The sequence below is a fragment of the Denticeps clupeoides genome, chromosome 12 (assembly GCF_900700375.1).
Source record: "Denticeps clupeoides chromosome 12, fDenClu1.1, whole genome shotgun sequence".
In the NCBI taxonomy this organism is placed as follows: domain Eukaryota; kingdom Metazoa; phylum Chordata; class Actinopteri; order Clupeiformes; family Denticipitidae; genus Denticeps; species Denticeps clupeoides.
The window spans coordinates 18,104,439-18,121,598 of record NC_041718.1 but is presented as its reverse complement, the minus strand read 5'-3'; the positions used below and the strand labels follow the sequence as shown (position 1 = coordinate 18,121,598).

Sequence of the window (17,160 nt, the reverse complement as noted above, 5' to 3'; positions counted from 1 at the left end):
GCGACGCAGGGCTAACGTGCCCAATGTGTGGTTAGTTGCATCTCCCTGTGTGATCCAGCCAGAGGGGGGAAAAGAAATCCAACAAGGACAATATTTACGAGCCGTGGTCGCACATGCAGAGATTGCTTCTGCCCTGAACCGGCATTTTTCTTGAAAGCACCAACAAAATAGCAAATCAATGCAGCAATTAAAGCCCTCAAGGGGAGCAAGGGGAGGGCGAGTGCGGCGTAAGTAGGCCAGCGTGTGATTACCTTTATTATTACGACGATGTGAGGTCATTAAAGGCCCAAGCTGCTGATGATTTGCTGTAAAAACTGACATCATTCCTCTGACATCACTAAACCACAACTGCTAGAAGACTGAGAGACGCCCAGGCCGATTAAATGTGGATAATTACTGATCCTTCAATGCTACGTCACATCGGGGGCCTGAACTGATCGGTACTGGAATGCTTCCGGAAGCAGCAGCTCTCGGCTCTCACCTCTACGGGGAACCTCCGGCCGTTGACGCTGTGCTCCGAGCCCTCGGAAGCGTTGCTCTGGCCCCAGTGGAACTCCAGCTTCTCCGCCTTGAAGCGCCCGGGAAGGCCCGCCCCCCTGACGAAGTAGTCATCTTTCAGCAGAATGGCCACTGTTGACGAGAGAGAGAGAGAGAAAAGATAATAAAGAAATAAAGAAGCACAGACTATAGTCTGCCCGCAAAATAAAAAGGCAAACCGACACTCATTTGGGGACACTTTGGCCATTTAGGGGTTTATCTGCATTGGCCCTTTAGAGAGACATGCTGAATATTACATGTGGCCCTTTTATAGTGCGTTCATTGGCCTCAAAGGCAAGGTCTCAAATGAAGTGTTAATTTGGCTGGCGGAAGCTATCTCCGGCCACCGTTTCAAATAGCTTTTTCGAGTCCATTGTTATTTCATAAAACTCCAGCTGAAAAAAAGAGGGGGACTCAGAGAAAGAGAGAGAAAAGGAGTTTTTTTTTTTAGATTCGCAAATTGGTCTGAGAAAAAGACCTGGGTTTAATTAACCAGCGTGACCCTAAATGAATGCTCCCTTTGTCAAACAGATTTCTTGTTCTGATTGAATTTCGCAAATCGCTCCTACCTTCCCTGTCACAAGAGATTGCTGTCCCATTTTAAAGTAACTACTTGGCCTGGTTTGTCGTCTTAATGACACAGACGGTGGCCAACTTGAGGGACTCTCGAGTGTTTTAAGTAAATAAGTCCACGCTCTGAGAGCCGGCTGCAACCGGGGCCGAGTTTCGGGCTCCATTCTTGGTAAGGGCCCTTGAGGGGAAAGTTGAGCTTTGTCGGGGGGTTTGTTAGACCCCTGCTCTACAAGGCTGCTGGCACTCCAGCTAACGCTCGGGCATGTCTGCTTCCTGGGTACTGAGATTACAATAAGCACAACCTGATCCCTCGCTCTTTAAGGCCAGGCCCCCGCCCGCAAAATCTGATACGAGCGCGGCGACTGCTCCAACTGGCAGCCCGAGCCGAGGGAAGCAGCAGGATCAACGCACCCAACTCTGAAAGGAGGACGAGTAGGCGGCCATGTGGAGCGCGCGGATCCACCAAAGCCGTGCGAGTTTGGTTGCTGTGGAAACAGCAAGTTACCGAGTTGTTGGGTACCTGATAGAAAACAACAACATGTTCTTGAAGCTATTACCGCAGAAGAGAACATCGACACACTGAGCACAGACCGGAAAATAAAGCAATAAGCCATGAGAGGCTGTGCACAACAGCAGAGCAGCGAACTGACTGTGAATACAGGGAACTTAGCGGGTCAGAACTCCTGCACTGTAGAGGCGGGTGCATGCAGACAGATTACAGATTCATACACCAGAGGAAGGGTCCGGCGAAGATGACGGCTGAATACTGAGCACATGGCCATAAATTCACTCAGTCTTGTATTCCATTACAGCACAGGGAAAAGTCATGTACTCACAATGCATTTGGAATACACATCAAATATATTTTTGAAACGGCTGCATAAAGCAGTTATTTTCAATTTGGGTGGTGAATTTGCCACTTTTTTGCACATCAGCATGTGATATAGTCAGTTTGAGTATGTAACTTTGTTTAAATGTTACATGTGGCACCAGGTTCTAAAGCATATCATACCGTGTATGGCTGTGTATGTGACAAATAAAAATTTGAATTTTAGGTTTTACGGAGAAATGTTGTTTCGTTTCAGTATGTAAATTGTATATGTATATAGCTGAAATGGCAATAAAGCTCACTTATATTATTTATTACTGACTGTCACCCACATCAGATTTGAGTAATTCTTTATCATATTGGGTTGTCCCTCAAGGTCTATAATAAGGCCTGGATCAGGATCACTTCCTATGTAGAGGGCCCTTAGTTTTGTGGAGGAAGATGTGGATCTTGTATTATGACACATTAATGTATTATTACATGATATCATGATATTATTACATGTATTATTAAAATACCATAGTAATGCAAATCAATCAACAACTTCAACTGACATAGCAATTTATATAGAACATAATGTTAACAGTGGGCTATGATAAGTATTTTAGCCCAGGCTCTCTAGGTTCTGTTGTTGTTTGCTGGCGTGGAGGCATAATGCGACGTGGAAGGGGAGTCATTAGGAATTCTAGCCTGTGTTTCAGCACATTAAGAGGTGACCAGGAATTAGACGCTCAGCCAAAAAGACCTTGGAAAGCAGTGTGTGAAAACAGAGCCTTGGACGAAAATAAATCCTTGATCAATGCGTTTTTTTATTTCTTTTTTTTATCCTCCTTTCTTTCCCAAGGATCCCAGCGCTCATGAATTTCTTAAAAGCTGAATTTCAGACGACTCCAGAAAGACCGCGTGTCCCAGGCCTCCCAGAGCAGCCAAACTATTTTCAACAATCTCTGTGACTGACAGAGTCAGGGCCCGGGTTCAGCCTGAGATAAAGTCAGCTGAGGTGAGGTCTTCTTTTTTTTATTATTATATTTTATTTATTGCATAAGGTCTACAATATTTACAGGTACTTAACCCGAACCGCTTGCATGCACGGACCTCATCCTAGTGCTCTGGGGGATTTTAACTAAAAAACAAAAACCTGTCATTTAGGAAATATTCAGGGTATGTGTACATAATTCATAGGACAACAAGCAGACGTTTGTCTTGTTATGCATAGGTTATGCGAAGGTGAAAATGCAGCTTTGGAGCTGCTTTTACTCCGGCCTTGAAGCAAAGTGGCTGAGTGTTTTCCAGTCCCTGGCAAGTGGTGGCCTCGTCCTTTAGCTCGACGCGGCCTTGGGAAAAGGGGGATGGGAGTGGTGACGGGCATCAGAATTCCGAGTGTGCTCCGGGGCTGGGTGCAAGTGCATTTCTCATCCCTGCCTCCTTCCTCCTCAGATCCGCAAAGTGTTGCACAGCACCGGGGATGAGAGGCCTGGGACTTTTCCCCTGGGAAAGATATATGATCCGCGGTTTCCTCCTCAGCCCAAACTTGCTCATTGCACCACTTCGTTTATTCCCCAGTGGCAAAGTTCATTTTGTCATTATAAATCTGATGATTCATGACAATACAATAATGCATCATTTGCATTTATGAATTGCGGCATGTTTTGAATATATGGATTTTTGTATAAAATTAAAAAAAAAATGTATGTTTTGTATAAAAATTCTGCAGTCCTCTGCTCCAATATGCCATCTAATTTCCTGTACTGATTTACTCAACAAGCCTCATGGGAACATTTGAAAGGCATCATAAGGAAACCTTCCAATGTTAGAAACATATGTGTTCAAACCTTCAAGTCAAATCCTACTATTAATTAAATTTCAATGATCATGTGATCAAGCCCATTGAGACATGCTGTATATAAACTTGGGCTTATATAAGAAATAAATGTTGTTGTTATGGTTAAGGATTTCTGTCCTTCATATGTTGTAGATGATTATTTCCTGAAATAAGCCCAGACTCCCACTGCCCCGTGGGAAAAAAAATTTTCAAAGTTTTTTAGAAAAAAGGACATCAGAGCTGTCAGATGACCTCTTATGTTGATCTGCGGTCTGTGTATAGTTTTAATGAATGGTGATGCTGACATTCTTTTTCCAATAGGACTACAGTTTATCTTTCTAATTCGTTTGGAATTTATCATTAAGAATGTTTGGGCCTTTGTTTCGCTTAGTAAAGCTGTTGAAATCCCTTTAAATCAGCAGCGGGGGAAATGCTCGACTGACGGCCGACGTCTTCCTGCGAGGGAGGAGCTGCACAGAGGAGCAACAGGTGTCTCCCAGATTTTAATCAGCTATTAGACAAAATTATTGTCATGTGATAGATTACAAGATGAAAGAGGGGGGGAAAAAACAGGAGATCTGCTTAACCAGGGCTCTGAAATGGTTCTGTCAGGAGTTTCAGGGCCCCAGTGGGAACGTTCTGCGTTTCCACGGCGATGAGACACCTGGCCCTGCTTTGACTGCTGTCAGCGGTGACGCCAGGCACCTGTGGCACAGTTTCCTTCCCCCCTCGTTTCACGTTTAAACCCCATTTATAGTCACAGCGAGCAGACGATCCATCTTCGTGACAGAGTGAAACAGTGAGAATACCCTTCTTAGCGTGGAAAAACCCACGCGAGGGAGCCATGCAAATATCCGTGATCGGCTTTGGAGTGTCAGTCAGGATTCCATCTCTCCTGGTGACAGTGTAACAGATATGGAAACTCACATACGCACAGAGACGGAGTGCAAGACAGCGGGAGGGACGTCTCACCAGTTTTGCCTGTGTTCTTCATTGAGGTCTTGTTTGACGATTCCACCTCAAACCCGTCCAGGGTTAGCTCTTGGTATTCCACCGAGACCTTCGAGTCCTGATCGACGATGTTGATCGGCGACTGGTTTTTCTCCTTACATTCTGGGTAAGCTGACGCCCAGCCTGCATCCGGTCCATGTGTCCCTGCAGAGAAATACGACAGATACATCAATCATCACTGCATTCACATAAAGTGTGTTAATGAGTTTGTCACTCCATAAATAAATGTGGCGTTAAACGTTCAGCCAAATATAAATGACTATAACAGTCGCTGAGCATTTAAAATTATGTGTAAAAAACAATATTCTCTGCCCTGAAAAGCAGGGGGAGTGTCAACTGAAGGCACATGAGCCGCGCCCCCTTTCTAGAATTCGTATCAGGATCAGAAGACGATGATCCACCTATCAACAGAATGGCCATCCTCTCATTCGCTCTTTTTTGCAGCATAATCTAGCCAAATCAAGTCATGAACTCAAATTATGGCATCTGGGGTGCTGATGAAAATGTGATCTAGCTTTCATACTGGCGTTATGCTGGTTTTATGTGATTTATGACATGCCCCAAACACCCAAGAAATACTATAGCATCAATTCTCTAATGTGTATAAATTACCCAGACACACCCTGTACATATTAGAATTTCACATTTAATGGAAAGGGAAGTGCTAATTACGCATAAAAAATAGATTTTTTTCCCCTCTCTGCGTCCTGCTACATTTTTGATTTGCACGGCACACCTGCCCTTGAGGGCGCAGAGGGAGCAATCGCCTTCCAACAAAAGCCCCACAGGGACAACGTAGCAGCCAATCAATAATCACGGCGGCCCCCGTCCTTTTACTACGGGTCACCGCGAAAGCAGACATTCTGCCACAAATTGTATTATTCGCACGTCCCGTGCAGCCCTCTCCTTCACACTGCAGCCGGGTGCGGGTGCGGGCGAGTGCGGCTCCATCAGGAGTAGTTTAAGCTGGATCCGGGCGCGCAGCGAACTTTCCGTGACACGGAGGCCGCGCGACCATGAAAGAAGATTAAACTTCACATGCTCGGCTGCGAGGGGAGTCTGAGACTCCGACGGAGATGCAGTGTTGCCCTGGGGCGTCCGGAAATGTCACAGTCGGCCTGGCTACTGCAGCTGTGCTAGACACACACACCCAGACATATCTAACACAGAGACAACACACACACACACACACAAAACATATCAGACATATTGAAAGAATCAGACAATCTATGCACACATACATTAAAACCCGTTTTTGTGTGTGAAAGAGAACAGTAAGGCTCACACAGCAGGTAGTCGAATGCAGGCGAATGAAGTGAAAACCGCGCGGCACTAAGAACATATTTATCCTCCGACAGCCCATAATAACGCAGCAAGGGGCTCAATGAGATCAAGTGTATGAATACAGGGGTGTTGCTGCGCTTATGAGCTAATCTACTCAGTGCCAACGAGACCCCCTCAAACCTCACAAGAGCCCTTACAGAGACGGAAAGGGCCCGCGGGAAAACCGGCATCGGAACCGATGCGACGCGAGGCAGCAGACCGGGCGGTGGTGATACCCCCCGTGTTTCCGTCCGTTCTCACTCCTGGTTGGGAGGAGGGCGGGGTCAGCAGGCTGCGTCTCCGCATCCCCGGGCCGCCTCCTGCTAAAGTGCACCCCTTAATTGAAAGCAATCCGCAGCTACTGGGGCTCTAAAATGAATTTGTCCACAATTACTCGTGGCCCGCGTGCATCCGGGGGCATCTGGTAATGTTTGTTTCATCGAATTAAGAATTTGTCCTCTCCTCTTGCCCCCGCCGCTGCCTGGGGGTATCGATCGGGGAGGACTGGGTTTCATATCCGAGGGCTGAGCGGCCTGGAGAGCGAAGGCGGGCGGCGGCGGGTGTGAGGCGATTACTCACCGCACTAATGTTGCACCAATGGCAACGGAACACCGCATGCAGACAGGGGGAAATATCCGCACCCTCCATCTTACGGAGCGACTCGCCGAGAGGGTGAATTCCTCATTAGCGCAGCGCTGGCGAGGACAAATGCAACTTAGAATGAACGCAACCGCAACGGAGGCGAAGAAGCGATACAGAACAAGCTAGAAAGAAAATGGTGTGTCATTGCTGTTCTTGTGGCTGTATAATGTGAAAATAAGTGTAAAGATTGGTCCATTCGAATTAAAACGATTTCTGTGTATTCAGTGCATGGTCCACAGCGCAAGCCTGTATAAATATGATTGGCGATTATACTTTATTGTGTATTTCGTTACTGTTGATGGAACGGGCTTATAGTCTCCATTTTCAATTACAGATTCCAAACAAAATTATAGCGTCATCATGTTAAACATACGCTATTGCTAAATAGTGTTTGTATTAAGGCAAATTTTTTTCCTGATCATTTTACGCACCACATTTTGAGACTTAGAAAGATTTTATTGAGTATATGAATATTATTGTAAAGAAGAGATGATGCTGGATTCTCACCAGACTGATTTAGGTCTTTTAAATTGTGTGAATCATTTCATTTGGGAGAAAATGAGGAAACAAATTGTGTCTAATTGTCCACTCCTAGTGGACCGTGTGCATATTGGCAGTCTTCACGATGCACTTTTATCCAACATGAAATTGTCCCCTGTCCAGCAAAGGTACATATTGTGAAATATATCCAATTAGCTATTGGATAACAATTAAAACCAGAGTAACTGTAATCCCCCCCTCCCATGCAGACACACATTGTCCCCTGTGTGTCATAAAGTGGCTGCTAAGTGCTGAGCAGGTCTTTCCAGACACTTAAGAAATTAAGTATGGTTCGGAAGGGAAAGAAAACGTCATGACCTATCGACCCCCTGCCCCAGCAGCTTGACCTGTGCCCTTCCACCAAGGAGAACTCGAAGCGATGCGCAACGAGGTGTCATCTCGACGTTCCGTTCTATTTTAACCTCCGCCTTGACAAAAATCAATAGCTCCCTCCATTTTTGCTCTTTTTACTCAAGGCGCACATGGCCGGGCGGGCCGCCCGCTTCGGAGGCGGCCTGGCCCCGGTGCTCCAGAGCTCATGGTGGAGACCGCGTCCACTTATCTGCTCCAGATGCTCCGACACGGCAGTCATATCACTCTTTGTTACGGCTTAAAAAGGGGGGAGTGGAGGCTTTCGATAAAAAGTTCATTGCCATTTAGCCGAGCTCGTTCACCCCTGGACGGCGGATTTCTCAAAGCGCTCTGCGGCGCGCTAGCTCTCCAGAAAATCGTTTAGAGCCTGGGAAAAAAAAGGGAGGACGAAATGGAGCTCTAAAGGTCTGAGCATATCCATAACACATTTGTATGATGGAGTAGGTGAGAATAAGTGTGTGTGTGTGTGTGTGTGTGTGTGTATGCGTGAAACCTTTTCGCGCGTCTCAGCCGCGTTTTTCACAGGCAGCCGTGTGCGTTTCTCAGGAGAAGGCGCACATCTTAATTCGACCAAAATTAACAGCGTAAATATACCTTGGTGCTGCTCCCACCCCCGCGGGGGACTGCTGCCGCTCCGTCAATTAAGAGCGTTTTCAGCAGCCTCTCCCATGTCAGACCGGAGAGAGACGGGAGGAAAAAAATACACCTGCAACCTAAACAAAAGCGGGACTGTGTATGGAGCGCAATTACAGAACAAATACCCAAAGGATGTTGCGTTCCACTAAAACAAATAGTGACAATGAAAGAAAGTAAATCTGCTGAGCGGGAAGGCCGAGAGGCCATGCACCTCTCCTTATGTGTTGCACAGAAACAGAACTATATTTTGAAGTTCCCAGTGAAGTACATCTACATTTACATTTATGGCATTTACCAGACGCCCTTATCCAGAGCGACTTACAATCAGTAGTTACAGGGACAGTCCCCCTGGAGACACTTAGGGTTAAGTGTCTTGCTCAGGGACACAATGGTAGTAAGTGGGATTTGAACCTGGGTCTTCTGGTTGATAGGCGAGTGTGTTACCCACTAGGCTACTACCAGCCAATGGTTGAACAGTGTACTATTACGTCTTTTTAGGCCGTAGAATGGTTTTGCGTGTTTCCCTTTTATGCTGTCTGCTGGGCGGAGCTTGGGATTATGGTTCCGCCCACCGATTAACTCGTCAACTGGCAGCCAATCCACGCACAGGGCCAGGGAGCACTTAAGGACCATTCCAACCATCAGTTGAGGCTCATTGTTGTGGAGCCGGAGGAGGAGGAGGAGGCGAGAAGAGAGTTTTGGAGTGTTGCAGAGTTAGAGCTAAGCCTTTGTTGTGTGTTAGAGTGGTTAGGGTTGTTAGTTGTGGCTTTGTTGTGTATCAGTATAGTCTCTCCTTTCATGGTCTGTTGTCCTCCTGTGGATTGTTGTGTAGATGTACACATTGCCCTTGTTTGTTGTCATGTTTCCCAACCCCTAGACGGGGACATGACAGTACACTAAGGTGACATATTGCAACGAAGACATTTATTGCGATATTCACGTTATTGTTAAAGGCATGTGCAGCAGCCAGGGGATCTGACATTGATAACATAGACATTAAAATGGAATTATTAACAATGGAAGAAGTTACCTGAATTAGCGTCATAGACCCATTTCTTGCCCAATAACTTAAGCAAAAATGATGTATTTAGTATGTATCAATAAACCTTATTATAGCCCCACCCTGGAGAGGATCTCTCAGTGCTGCTCTTGCGGTGCTGCTTTAAATGCGGCCCGTACTGATCAGTGGGACACACGCTGGGGTCTCTAATTGGCCAGATCTGTGTGCGGCAGACACCGAGAGTGCAGACACTGTGCAGGCAGCGGTAATGCCACCCTGTTAATGCAGCCGACGGCCCAAGCTTGAGGGAAGGATGGAAAAAGAGAGACGAAGTGGGGCATGCGAGAGAGCGCGTGCAGGTGCATTAGGAAACCGGAGCTAAGCTGAAAACGGGGCGGGCCTCATTGTGCCTGCATCCATTAAGCCCTGGCATGGACCTCCGAGTTCCAAATCCCTCTTGTTCCTGTGCAGCGGTGAACTGAATGAGGGCCAAAGCCCACCCTTTCCCCCCCAACAAGGAGACAGTAATGGAGTAGAGTAGGGTTGGGGGACATATTTTAGCAGCAGTGATAATGACAAACAGCGGCCATAAGCATAATTGCAGGGGTTCTTCAGGGGTTAGTGCACAACGTCATCCAAAATTGTGCACACGGAACAAAGGTCAGGAAAGGGGGCGGGGACAGTGAAATGACGGGCATGACCCCGCCCCCCCCCCAAAAAAAAGCTGCATCCTACTAAAAGGATGTCCCCTTCCTTGTCCTTGTCCACACAACTATCCCCGATGTGCAAGACGTGCAATTTTTCTAATGCCTTCTCCCACAAGGCCTACCTACTGTATCTAATTAGATCAATAATTCAGTCTAATTACCTTGCCTGGCAAAACTGTTCATGGATCAAAGGCGCATTTTGGTCAAAGAAATTCCACAGGAGGAAGGACTCTCTTTGATTGTGCGCACTTGTGTAAATAACAGTAAAACAATAAAAGAAGCACCAGTTCTGAAGAGAGGAATATTCTATATATGCATATGTGCCAACAGTGCAAATAATTGCTTTACAATTCATACCACCCAAACTTGCCAACTCTGCCCAACAGACATTTATCATAGGCTTTGCCCTTGAAAAAAAAAAGTGAATTACTGAATTAGTTAACAGCAGAAGATGCTCCTCGGGTCGGAAAAAGCCCCGAAATCGGAGGAAGTAATTTTCTCTGGACTGCATAAATGCATCTCATCTGTCCTTTGTCCTGCGCGTGCTGGGATGTATGTGATGAGGGTAAAAATAGGGCGTCTGACGACATGTCATTCAGCGTTAATTCGAAGCGTCGTTTTTTTGTCTTGGGAGATTGTGGGCGGGGCTTGTCGGGCCCAGCAGCCGGGTCTGAGGCTTCCTGGCTCCGTCCCTGACAGCTCCCCTCAGTGTCTTCACATGCTGTCTGAGCGCATTTCACAGCTGTCCCCAAAGCTCTGGACCTCCCTCTCCAGGCCACCAAACACACACACACACACATGCCTTCGCCCGCCCCCTTCGAACACTCACACACAGACCTCACACCTTCCTGTGCCCTCACCCTGACATTCTCACACCAATACCCCTGACGCTGCGGCCACACTAATGCCACCTGACTGACAAAGACACACACACACACACACACAGAGACACTCAATCACACAAAAAAATGAATCTGTGGGAGACAGACGACATCTGATACAGACCTGCGCAATAATTAGTACAGAGTGACAGGCGTCACTATAAATGATGGCAAAACTGGCTCACATATTCACAGCACCTGAGACTGACATGTCAAAATACGGCTGAGCATAGAGGCCAAAAGGCCACCGCCCTCTCCTCGTGTGTTGCACAGAAAAATCTATCAATATGCGCACAAACCACAAAATTCTGTCCACACCAATTACACGAGGCCTTGGAAGTTTGATTTTTTTCAGACATAATATTAATGCCACCTATAACATGCGCAGAAGTATGATCATCATTTCTGTCACAACCATCTGGCATGACGAGGCAGGTGAACTGAGATGGAGGACAAAACTAGACGAAGGAGAAGGACGCATTCGCACGACGTCACGAAACCGGGGTTTAATCGGTGCTGGACAGGGGAAACTGGTGAACACGTAACATAACAAAGACCCGACGGACAACAGACACAAACAGGGCAGATTTATACAATTAAACACAGGTGAAAACAATTAGGAAACATTACACAGGACTAACGTGAAACTCCAGTCCGGGAACCGGGAACCCTTCCGGATCGGATCATGACAATTTCATAAACCATTATGCAATGCAAATCCCTCCTGCAGCCATGATTTGTAATCAACTAAATTCACCATCAACCCAATCTCTTCTGCACAAGCATTTCTGTCTCGGTTTTATTTTTAATAAAAACTGAAGTCTCACTTTGGGGCTTCCATCCCCAGTTTCAAAAGCAGCGATAATTTTAATTTGGCCGAATGTTCACTTCATCAAAGGAATGATTCCAAACAGTCGGGTGAATTAAGAGACGAGTGTTTGTGGAGGACGGCGCCGCCGTTATTTTTGTTTTTCAGTGGGCAGATATGACTCATTAAGTTGATGCAGCATCTTCTCCACCCCAATACCATCCCTGCTTTGAGCCAGAAGAAAGGTGCAATTTATCTGCTTAGGCCTCTTCTCGGAGCGTTTGAAGACGCGCTTCCTTCACTCTGTCCACAGTGCTCTGCCTCCTGAAATAAAATCGCCAAGTCTGACAGCGCTTCAAGGAGAGGCACTTGATTTACTGTCTTCCAACCATCTCCTCCGCCAAAGAAAACACTTTTAATTCTAACGGATTTGTTTACCTGCTCATTTTCAGGGTGTCATTGAGACCCCAGGAGCTCTACTGCTCTATTCTGCCGATGCTGGCAGTTACCGCGCCGTACAGGACCCAAAGGTCACCGCGCTGGCTCCGACGAGCTGGGGCGCAAATTAGCCGAGGGGCCGCGCGCAATCTGCATTCAACCGGCGCCAGCCGCTAACCTCCGATGCCCCACCGTCGGCGTGAATTTGCCACGTTTGCCCACAAAAATGAGGCAATATTTACAATCGGGGGGCAGGAAGTGGAAGAGACGCAGCGGCGTCCGGAGATTTGCTGGCCTCGTTTGACCTTCCTCGTGATTGCGCCGAGTTTTATTTGGAATCGTGGCGCCGTCTTAGCCCTTTCTTTTTCGTGCGATAAATAAAAGATAATGAAAGCCCCTTGAGCAAAAGAGGGAAAAAATCTAATTCCAGCAATACTTCAAAAGGATTTAACCACGTTGGGGAGACGACATTGGCAGAATCGAGAGAAAAAAAAGTATGAAAGAGTGAAAGGGGGGAAAAAAGGAGCAATAAATATACAGGAAAACCATGCCTTCAGCAAGACCTCATTTATTGAGTAACAACAAGAATAAAAAAATGGGTTGGTTACCATTCAAAGGCGGGGTTTTTGTTAGGGATCAAAAAGAAAAATGATCTTTTACTGACCCACAGGATTGTGGGTATTCGAAGCTTGAGGATCGGTCTCTTGCACGGGGTAGTGTCCCGCAAGCTCGCCGGTCTCAACAGCGGCTTCCACGTGACTCCGCCCTCTGTTTAGTGTAAGCTCTAGGTCAACCTCCATGAAAAGTTGATAGCCAGAGGTCAGTGTGCCACCAAGTTGCAACACCACCGCCGAGGGACGGTGCATCTGGCCGCTCGGAGCTCCAACGGTGCGATGAGACAGGTGAGGCGGGCTGAGCAAATGGCCAGGTAATGAACGTGGGAACATCTGGAGCGATGGATGGCCCAGCATTAGTGGAGGAGCGCCATCACAGAGCCGTTACACCCGGGGCGTGACTGATTAAAGGAGGGTCCGTAACCTCCTCGGACAAACTGATGAGGGTTACAGGGCTGGACGAAGAGGTGGAAATTCCCACTTGCCACACGTTTCTTTAAAACTTGAGGGAAAAAAGCCCATTAAGCCCAAGACCATCCAAAAATACATTAGCCATCTATAAATAGTCTTAACGGAAAAAAAAAAAACTTTCGAACTCCAATTTCACGCTTGTAGTTAGAAATGTCAGTTCTGACCAAATGTGACCAGTGTCCGATCCCCTGTTAATTTTCCATTCAGAAATAGATTACATTCCATTTGCTGTAGACGGAGATAATTTTAGCAATTAAAAAAAGAACAGAGTGAAGGAGGAGCGGAACTGTAATCAGATAATGGGCAGTCCTCGGCAGTCGATTAATACCCCTCCAAGCAATCCGTCCCCCGACTCGTCACATCCGCTTGTCAGGCCTTCGTTCCTCAGCTCTGGCTGTACTACACTGCACTAGCCACAGCTCAACAAATGCAGTTTTCATTTGTTTTCCAGGTTTTCGACTGTAATTAATATGAATTGGTCAAGCACTGGATGTGCTAAGTTGTGCTAGGCGCTACTAGGCACTCTGTACTTGCAAAGTTTCAATTTGGTCAGATAACGAAGGGCTTCATTAGATTTTCTCTGTAATTAATCTTAATTTAATTCTCAGAGGGGTTCAGGCTTCCATGAAGATTCCATTCCTACATGCTACAGTGTGTTGTTTTCGTTTTGTTTTTTTATTATTTTTAGCATTCCATCTCAATAAAAAAAAGTCTGCGCACGATTAACATGAATATAGAATAAAAAAATGTGCGGAACCTGCATCCCAGATACCTGCTTAATGCTCTAAATGTAAATATGGCTTTTTTTGTGGAGTGACAGGGCACGCATGGCTTGTGGTCAGTTTAATGTGAAAAGCCGCTGTAATGAAGTGATTAAGTCTTTGAGGGAAAGGTAAATGTATCCCACCTCCCCTCAGGTCAACAAAGAAAGCGGTGGACCAAAGAAGGCGAAGGTGTGTGATACCAGATGTAATAATACGCCTAATCACCCGTCCGTCAGCATCTCTCTCTCCCTCTGGCCCGCCTCTCCTCCCCATGGCAACCGCACGTCGGCCGATGACCGAGGGCCCCACAGATCTCCGGTGCACCGTAATTTGCCAATAAATTTACCGCCACTTTTTAACCTTCATACAAACGTGTCCCTCCATATTCCAAACCGAAGATGAGGCTGTTGGAGTCGACCGCTTTAGATCCTGTCCTCCTTCGTCGTCCCTGGTTGGTGGAACAACTTGCCCGGCTCCATTCGACTAGCCGAGACTACTACCACCTTTAAGAAGCAGTTTTAAAAACCCACTTATTAAAAAAAATTCCGAGCATGTTCTTTTTCTGACAAGTTAGGCCTTATCAGGCTCAAAATCTCTAGAAATCAGACGAGAATTGCTGGTGTCTTCCTCTTGTAAGTCGCTTTGGATAAAAGCGTCTGCTAAATAAAGTAAAGTAAAGTAAAGATGCACAATACAGCTCTTATCCGTCAAAAACAAGGAATTCTAAAGGGTCTCAAGGAGGAAGAACAAACACCACTATGTTTTTTACACAGAAAGGGATCATTAGATGATTTTTATTTCGTTCTTTTTTCCGACCGGAAACTACTCCGGCTAGAAATACTTTCCATTTATGGTGAAGATACCGCGGGGGTCTTTGGTTCTTAATAACCTTTAATAGACATGTGTAAATGTTCCTGTTGAACGAAGGGAAACGGACCTGCGATGGAAAACCGGGACAGGCAGGACTTAAATATGCTTCGCCCTCGGGGCGCGGCGGGCCGGACTTCAGCGGGATGAATGAGAAGGGTCACGGCCACGCCCTCGCCCCTCCCTCCCTCTCTCTGGCCCTCAGGAGCCCAGGCGGCGAAGTTTTAGGACTGTGCGGCGACAGGGACGCTCGCCTTGGCCTCCGTCCCCACTGGTTTTAAAGGGTTTTTAATTAAAAGGCACAAGCCGCTCCAAATGCAGCGGTAACTTTGTCGGTGGCTCCGTCACAGGGGCTTTTATTATTTAAAGCGCGCCATACCGCCACAAATAAACACGTTCAAGGGCAACGCGCCTGTCTTCTGATGCAGCGGGGATGGAAAGACTAAGCCCCTGGTTTTATTACTGTTGTCCCTCTCTTTTTTCTTCCCTCCAGTGCTAAGCGCCAGTCATGGAGGAGGATCTCTAGGCCGGGCGAGCGGTGACCTCTCCGGGGAGGAAGCCCTTCACAACCAAGACAACCGCGTGAGCTGCCGGTGCCGCTCGTACGGCAATCTTCAGGTGTCCGTGCCTCTTTATTCCCCTAAGAACACGCAACTGTCCCTTTTCTCGCTTGTTCTACTGTTCTAAGTCGTCCACGCGTCCTCACAAGGACTTTGCGTCTTGATTAGGACGAGGCCATTGTGTAAACCGCCCGCCTTCCGCGTCCCAGAAGCTTCTCGGCGTCTCCATTAGTGTCCACGGCGTGACGGCTCCTCCTGAACCTGCCCGCTGCTCAAGGTTGCCGTCTCCTCTGCCGCCGCTCCGCGAGGAGCTCCCGGTAAATCCTTTAATTAGCCCGAGCCTGGGCGCCGCTCCCGTGGCGAGGCGCTGCGCTCTGACCTGAGCAGGTGGGCCCCGAGCCGCCGTGTTAATTATAGCCCCGGCCCTAAACAAAGCGGGTTCATTAAGCCAAGCCAGACTTATAGTAAAAGCACAAAGGCCCGAGGTCAATATCAACGCGGGTCGGCTCTCGAGGGAGTGACCGAATTTGACTCCGGCCCTCTTAACACCGAATCGGGCCCCCAAGGCGAGCTTCCACATCGCCAGCAACTTGTTTCATCTGGCAAGCGGGGGAACGCTCCGGATGAATAATGACGACCGACGGTTCCGAGATACGCCGAATGAGAGGGGGCCTGATTCAAACGGACGGGTGATAAATGATTCCTCCATAAAACATGCAGTTAGTTCTGCTGCCTTTAATAATCTCCGGATTCTGGACAACTGGCCCTTTGGCAAGAATGAAGAGGACAGAATGTAAAAAGAGGGCGACATTATAAAACACGGCCTGTCGGCTTATTATTACACACCTGCCACTCAAACGCAAATGGGTAATTTCATACTGAAATTACATGCATTTTAAAGAGAATTCCGACCACCGCCAAGCCACAAGCGTGTGCAGAAGACACTGTACATGCAAATGCGTGGTTCATTTTAGCCCAATATTGATGTGAGAGAGAGAGAGGGAGTCTGGGGACTTTTCATCTCAGTGTGAAAACAGATACCGATGGACCAGAAAAGACAAGAATGTCTACATAAAACAAACAGCAGGAAGAAGGGGATGGAACGTTCTACCAAACTGATGCACCTCCACAAAGAAAACATCTACAGTCTAAAGATGACAGACTGTGTGTGTGTGTGTGTGTGTGTGTGTGTGTGTGTAGTCTGTAGGTCCTCCCCTCTCCTCCAGCAAGTAATCTTAATCAAAATCTTAATCTATTTTAATCTAGGAGGAGTGTGTCACACCAGTTTAGAGAAATAAAATATCAGAGACAAACATTTTGGTTGTTATATAGAAAAACTTGAGTGAAGCTTTTTTATGTAATTAGTGCTAAAATAATTGTGTAATTCATTTAAAAAAGGCCTTTTTTCCACTTTAATTAATGAGTAATGTCCATATATTGGAAAATATGCGGACATACAGTAAGTCACAGTAAATATAGCTATTTCTACACAATTACCTGTAAGCCTCCAGCCTCCTGTTTTCAAGATCTGTGCTCAATTGGGGTGTAAAGAAGTGTGTGCAGGAGAGTAAGTCTTGATCACATAACACAAATGGCCTGACCCACGTCCCCCTACAACAAACTTCCAATAAATCAAGAGGGGCGGCCAACAACATTATAGTCGTCAAATAATGGATTGCACCTTTCACATGGAGATGCGCGATCCATTAAAATTCGATTTAGCACACTGCTTATTTCTCAGAACAAGTGAAAGTGCCAGTCATCA

At 46.8% G+C, this 17,160-nt stretch overlaps 1 protein-coding gene and 1 long non-coding RNA gene across 3 annotated transcripts in view; one reads left to right on the top strand and one right to left on the bottom strand.

The window, feature by feature from the left end:
* The window catches only part of LOC114800402 (uncharacterized), a 38,066-nt gene extending 34,366 nt beyond the window's left edge, over window positions 1–3,700 (top strand). Inside the window, exons 2-3 of the long non-coding RNA XR_003751385.1 lie at window positions 2,784–2,939; window positions 3,377–3,700. This is a non-coding gene — a long non-coding RNA (uncharacterized LOC114800402). The remainder of the gene's footprint in view (window positions 1–2,783; window positions 2,940–3,376) is intronic.
* ptprga (protein tyrosine phosphatase receptor type Ga) overlaps window positions 1–17,160 on the bottom strand; it is a 174,735-nt gene that overhangs the window by 65,877 nt on the left and 91,698 nt on the right. For both annotated transcript variants that reach the window (XM_028997728.1, XM_028997727.1), the window contains exons 3-4: window positions 4,734–4,916; window positions 482–630 (exon numbers count right to left, since the gene is read on the bottom strand). In XM_028997728.1, the coding sequence (XP_028853561.1) occupies window positions 482–630; window positions 4,734–4,916 (332 nt within the window). The remainder of the gene's footprint in view (window positions 1–481; window positions 631–4,733; window positions 4,917–17,160) is intronic.